The 6,805-nt window shown below is 48.9% G+C and overlaps 1 protein-coding gene across 1 annotated transcript; it reads left to right on the top strand.

Annotated features, from left to right (window-relative positions):
- Positions 1–540: 540 nt before the first annotated feature.
- On the top strand, positions 541–6,548 carry PCDH9 (protocadherin 9). Its single transcript, XM_035114300.2, has 2 exons — positions 541–1,378; positions 2,669–6,548. Exon 2 carries the CDS (start codon positions 2,782–2,784, stop codon positions 5,878–5,880), a length of 3,099 nt encoding a protein of 1,032 aa, XP_034970191.2. The 5' UTR covers positions 541–1,378; positions 2,669–2,781; the 3' UTR covers positions 5,881–6,548.
- The last annotated feature ends 257 nt before the right edge of the window (positions 6,549–6,805 follow it).

Here is a 6,805-nt window from a genome sequence, read left to right as displayed (position 1 = left end):
CACAGCCACCAACAAGCCAATACAACAGAGCCTTTCCCAGCTCCTTCCTGGCTGTAGTCAGGCTTTGTTCTAACCTGCCATTTCCCGCCCCCCATGTCGCCGTCCGAAGCGAAGGGTACTTTGCACGTGCTCAGAGGAGCTGAATGGTTCTCCCCCCCCCTTGTAGGCAGGTAAGAGTGGGAAACAAACAGGCAAAAGGAAAACCGCGTACGTTAAGGCAAGAGCTGGCTGAAAACAGCCGCCTGAGCGGGCGCCCGTGCGCCTCATCCCGCCGCCCGATCAGCCATTTTGCACAAGGGCAGCCTCAGCGCCCGCCGCCGTCGCCGCCTCCACTACCGCCGCCCGGCCCGCGGAGCCGGAGCAAGTGGCCCGCTCCCCGGCTGCCCGTAGCCGCGCTGTCCCCGCCCTCGGCCCCGCCCCCGCGTCGCCGGCCAATCCGGCTCGGCGGAGGGGGAGGGCGATGCAGGCTTTGCGCCCGCCTCCCTGTGGGCTTATTGAGAGTTATATCAAGAAACCCAGTTCGGAGCGAGGAAGGGGAGAGCGAGCGAGCGAGCGAGAGAACGAGGGAAGGAGCGGGCGAAGGAGGGAGCGCGCGCCGGAGACGGGAGGGGAAGCCTGCGCCGCCTGCCTTGCCTTGCCTCCACGGCCAAGCAACAGCCCGGTCCGGGTCCGCGCGCCGGGGCAGCCCGCCAGCCTCGTCCCCCGCGAGGAGGTCCCGGGCAAGGCGAGCAGCCCGCCAGGCTGCAGGCTCTGCGGAAAGAAGTTGCGCGCTCAGTTTCCTCGCGGCGCGGAAGGCGAGCGCATCGGGCGGCCGGGGCAGAGCGGGGCATGCCCTGATCCGGAGGAGAAGCGCGCCGGGCGGGCTGTGCGCTCACCACCGGGCTGCCTGGCTCGCTGGCCGGGCTGCCTGGCCGCTTTCGCCGGGGCTGGTGAGCCGGCGGTGTCGCCTGCGCCGCGAGAGGGATCGGCTGCATCGCTTTGATCAGCATCCTCCTCGGCATCCTCAGAGTAAGGAGGAAGAGCAAGTAAATAAGGGAGGGGCAGAACGGGAGAAAAGGTGGAGGGAGAACGAGAGAGACGCGCCGAGAGAAGCATGGCGAACCCGGACGGAACTGTGAATTTGTTCTCTGGAGTTGTGAATTTGCCACCGAGAAACAACACCTCTGCTCTGGAGGAGGAAGCGCCTGCCTTGCCGGCTGCTTGCTGATTCCCCTTCCACCTCTCCTCTCCCTCCAAAAAATACGAATTTGGTGGCTACCTGGGTGCCCGATGCATTGTGCGGGGCTTTCTCTGTGTCTTGGTCCTGGGAGATCGGATCCTTTCCCGGCTGCTGCTGCTGCTGCTGCTGCAGTTCATCGGCACACGAAAAAGCGGCAACGTAAGTGCAAAGTTCCATATGCTTCTCTCTTTTTTGGGAGGGGAGGCATTTTTTTAAAAATAAAATAAAATTGGTTATAATATATATTCCGACGGGAGGGGGGGATCTCCGCGTTGCTTCGGGCTTGAGTTTGCTGGCTCTGCAGCCCCTACCTGCCTGCATCAGTGTGTAATGGAAAGGATCACGGATATCAACGCGTAGCTTTTAATGCAGATGTCAGATCAGTGCTTCTGACCAAACTCTCCCCGCCTCCCCCTCCCCCAATCTTATAAGGACGCCTGGAGCTTCATTTGCTCCCATAAGGGCATCTGAGCAGAAGTCTCTCTCTCTTTCTTAAGCAGCACTATTAGACTGCAGTATTTATGTGTGGCAGCTGCTGCTAATAACACATCCGGAGGGGCAGCCGAGTGTCACTGACTGCATCGCCCCCCTCCATACAACCCTCATAATAAAAAACAAACCAACCCCCAACAGCATCTTTCTGCATATTTTTTTGTAAACATCTGGCTTGCTGCTTCTGAGTTGGTTCAAGGCTGCCTCCTCCCCAAATCTTCTGTTTATGTTGAAGTTGAACGTTCTCCGGCAGATGCAAGTCACATACACTGGCACACTGGAACATCTGGAAAAGGTGACATTTTGGTTGGCTCTGGGGAAGAAACTAGAGGTCCTGTTATTGTCTTCCTTAGTTAATAGAAACGGGAAGTAGCCAGAGAGCTACTGCAGAAGCAGCAGTATGAGCAGTTTGTCTGAATCGTTAAGAGATCCTAGAACATCTTACAGCAGTAGCCTAGGATAAAACACACAAGCAAGAGGAAGGGGAGGGAAATCTAGCTGGGTAATATAATTGGGAGAAGGCAGGATGCATTGTGCTTTAAATTGCAGTGGGCATACAATTCATGCTATGCATTTCTTTTTTTAAAAAAAAAAACTTCCACTAAATTTTGGGGTGGAAGGAGAAAGCATTGCATGGTATGCTCAGTTCAATGGACTGATTTGAACAACCATGTGTATGTGTGTGAGAGAGAGGGAGGGAGAGAGAAGGAAACGGCTTCTCTCCCATCAATCTTGTAACTAGTTAATTTCATTCTGAATGTGTGGTATACTGGCACATTCATGGAGAGGAACTGCTTGCACACACAAATGAAAGGAAGGAAGAAAAGCAGGTGCCAGGTGTTTGCAAGTCTGTTGCAGAAACGTGGAGCAGGGCTTGGCAGTTGCATGTGGTGTCAGTTAAAATGAGTCAATAACACTTCTTTTTTATTGTTGTTGTTGTTGTGATTGTGTTGACAGTGGCTGTCTGGAAGCAAGAGCTCTGATGTGATGCATTCTGCAGTCCTCCCGAGGCAGCAGCATTCCATCGTTGAAACCCTGAAACCCTGAGAAGGAGCTATAAACACATTATCATGGACCTGAGGGATTTTTACCTGTTGGCTGCCCTGATTGCCTGTTTAAGGCTGGATTCTGCTGTGGCTCAAGAACTTATTTACACCATCCGAGAGGAGCTACCGGAAAACGTCCCCATCGGGAACATACCAAAGGATCTGAACATTTCTCACATCAATGCCGCCACAGGAACCAGCGCTAGTCTTGTCTACAGACTGGTCTCCAAAGCAGGGGATTCCCCTTTGGTGAAAGTGTCCAGCACCACAGGGGAGATCTTTACCACCTCCAACAGAATCGACAGAGAGAGACTCTGTGCAGGAGCTGCCTATGCTGAAGAGAATGAGTGCTTCTTTGAACTGGAGGTGGTGATTCTCCCAAACGACTTTTTTCGGCTGATCAAGATCAAAATAATTGTGAAGGATACCAATGACAATGCCCCCATGTTTCCCTCCCCTGTCATCAACATCTCCATACCTGAAAACACTCTGATCAACAGCCGCTTTCCGATCCCGTCAGCCACGGACCCCGACACTGGCTTCAATGGGGTACAGCACTATGAACTTTTGAATGGGCAAAGTGTCTTTGGGCTGGATATCGTGGAAACTCCAGAAGGGGAGAAGTGGCCTCAGCTGATTGTGCAGCAGAACTTAGACAGGGAGCACAAAGATACCTATGTGATGAAAATCAAAGTCGAGGATGGAGGAACCCCCCAGAAATCCAGCACAGCTATCCTCCAGGTCACAGTAAGTGATGTCAATGACAACAGGCCGGTTTTTAAAGAGAGTCAGGTGGAGGTTCACATACCAGAGAATGCCCCTGTAGGTACCTCGGTCATTCAGCTGCATGCCACAGACGCAGATATAGGAAGCAATGCGGAAATCAGATATATTTTTGGTGCCCAGGTTGCTCCTGCAACTAAAAGACTCTTTGCTTTAAACAACACAACTGGGCTGGTGACAGTTCAGAGGGCCTTAGACCGAGAGGAGACTGCCATCCACAAGGTGACAGTGCTGGCCAGTGATGGTAGCTCGACACCTGCCCGGGCAACTGTTTCCATCAATGTGACTGATGTTAATGATAACCCCCCTAACATAGACCTCAGGTACATTATAAGTCCCATCAATGGCACAGTGTACTTATCTGAGAAAGACCCCATCAATACCAAGATTGCCCTAATTACGGTCTCAGATAAGGATACTGATGTGAATGGCAAAGTGATCTGTTTCATTGAGAGAGAAGTGCCATTCCACTTGAAGGCTGTTTATGACAACCAGTACTTGCTAGAGACCTCTTCCTTGCTGGACTATGAGGGCACCAAAGAATTCAGCTTTAAGATAGTTGCCTCCGATTCCGGCAAGCCCAGTTTGAACCAGACTGCCCTAGTAAGAGTTAAGCTGGAAGACGAAAATGACAACCCGCCAATTTTCAGCCAGCCTGTAATTGAGCTGTCCGTTTCCGAAAACAACCGCCGGGGTCTGTACTTAACAACTATTAGTGCCACAGATGAGGACAGTGGGAAAAATGCAGACATTGTTTATCAGCTTGGCCCCAACGCCTCCTTTTTTGATTTGGATCGAAAGACAGGGGTTTTGACAGCTTCCCGAGTCTTTGACAGAGAGGAGCAGGAGAGGTTCATTTTTACTGTTACGGCCCGAGACAATGGCACCCCTCCCCTGCAGAGTCAAGCTGCTGTAATCGTGACAGTATTGGACGAGAATGACAACAGTCCCAAATTTACTCATAACCATTTTCAGTTTTTTGTGTCGGAGAACTTACCAAAGTATAGCACCGTAGGAGTGATCACGGTGACTGATGCAGATGCAGGAGAAAATAAAGCTGTGACTCTTTCCATCCTGAACGACAATGAGAACTTTGTTCTGGATCCTTACTCTGGAGTTATAAAGTCCAACGTTTCTTTTGACCGAGAGCAGCAGAGTTCCTACACCTTTGACGTCAAGGCCATCGATGGAGGACAGCCGCCTCGTTCTTCTACTGCAAAAGTCACTATAAATGTCATGGATGTTAATGACAACAGCCCTGTGGTCATCTACCCACCTTCAAATACTTCTTTTAAGCTGGTGCCTCTCTCTGCAATCCCTGGCTCTGTTGTGGCTGAAGTGTTTGCCGTTGACATTGACACGGGAATGAACGCCGAGCTGAAATATACAATTGTAAGTGGAAACAACAAAGGTTTGTTTCGTATTGATCCGGTGACGGGTAACATTACCCTGGAAGAAAAACCTACTCCTACTGATGTAGGGCTGCATCGATTAGTGGTCAATATCAGTGACCTGGGTTATCCTAAATCTCTGCATACCCTTGTCCTTGTGTTTTTGTACGTCAATGACACGGCTGGAAATGCCTCTTATATCTATGACTTGATCCGCAGGACTATGGAAACACCTTTGGACAGGAACATCGGCGACAGTAGCCAGCCTTATCAAAATGAGGACTACCTTACAATCATGATTGCTATTGTGGCAGGTGCCATGGTGGTCATTGTGGTGATATTTGTCACTGTTCTGGTTCGCTGCCGCCACGCCTCCCGCTTCAAAGCTGCCCAGAGGAGCAAGCAAGGGGCTGAGTGGATGTCTCCCAACCAGGAGAACAAACAGAACAAGAAAAAGAAGCGGAAGAAAAGGAAGTCTCCCAAGAGTTCCCTGTTGAATTTTGTTACCATTGAGGAATCCAAACCGGAGGATGCCGTTCATGAACCTATCAACGGGACCATTAGCCTTCCAGCTGAGCTGGAAGAGCAAGGTATAGGAAGATTTGACTGGGGCACGGCCCCGCCCACCACCTTTAAGCCTAACAGCCCTGACCTTGCTAAGCATTACAAATCTGCCTCTCCGCAGTCCGCTTTCCATCTTAAGCCTGACACTCCCGTGTCGGTGAAAAAGCACCACGTGATTCAGGAACTCCCTTTGGACAACACCTTTGTTGGGGGTTGTGATACCCTTTCCAAACGCTCTTCCACTAGTTCAGATCACTTCAGTGCCTCAGAGTGCAGTTCCCAAGGAGGCTTCAAGACAAAGGGCCCCTTGCACACCAGACAGGTAAACGAGCACTTTTACTGGTCTATAAGTACTGCATACAAGTGCCCACTCAACCAGTACTAAAGTGCCAGGATATATTTTCTTTCACTGTAATTTTAGCTTAGTTATAATATGCATAGAGCAAAGCGGGGGAAATACCTGTCCCTTTAGTATCTCTCTGGGGCAGGACTATGCATTTTTAGAATGAATATGATGGTCCAAAGTTGTAAGTTGCCAACTTTTTTTGTTTTAGAAAGAATGACATGCACACACTCATGTACAAGTTCATTCATGCTGTCACACGGACACCTATGGTACCTACATAGGCAGAGGTTAAAGGCAATTGTATGAAGTTTGTCAATAACATCTTAGTATAGAGGTTTTCTGAAGAAGAAAACATATTTTTCAGTCTGCCAATTTCAACTCAAAGGGAAAAAATATATCTACATATATATTGAACGTTTCAGGATTAAATGTGTTAGCTTCTGATAAAAGAAAAGTTGGTTACACACGAGACTGGCTTAAGTTTCTTTTGTTTTTGTTTATTTCAAACTGATTTGGAACATTTGTAAGCTATTGTTGTTCAGGGGGTTAATTTTTGTCCTCACAAAGGCTCAAAGATTGTGTTGCACTGTGTTTGTTTGGCAGGCTATAACTAAGCTATCAGGAAGTCTTCCTCTGTTTTGAATTACAACGATTTTTTGTTGTACAGTAGTAAAGTTGCGTGTCTGTTAGACAAGAGGATTTTTGTTTTGTTTGTGTTTTGTTTGTGTGTTTTTTTTTAAAAAATGGCCAAAGTACACTTTCAGAACGAATGCATTTTGCTTTGAATAAAACATGAATTATGCAGAGAGAGAAATCACTCCATTGTAAATATGTTCTCGTACTATAGTGCATAAGTGATCTGTCATTACTCATTTTTAAGCTGTGAAACATGCCATATGAAAAAGGGATTAGGATGTTAGGAAAATTCGTATTTCAACCAAATCCAGCATTAGGTTTTTTTTTT

This window comes from Zootoca vivipara, chromosome 4 (genome assembly GCF_963506605.1).
Source record: "Zootoca vivipara chromosome 4, rZooViv1.1, whole genome shotgun sequence".
Classification (NCBI taxonomy): Eukaryota; Metazoa; Chordata; class Lepidosauria; order Squamata; family Lacertidae; genus Zootoca; species Zootoca vivipara.
The sequence above is the reverse complement of the archived record's forward strand: the minus strand, read 5'-3'. Positions and strand labels throughout refer to the sequence as shown.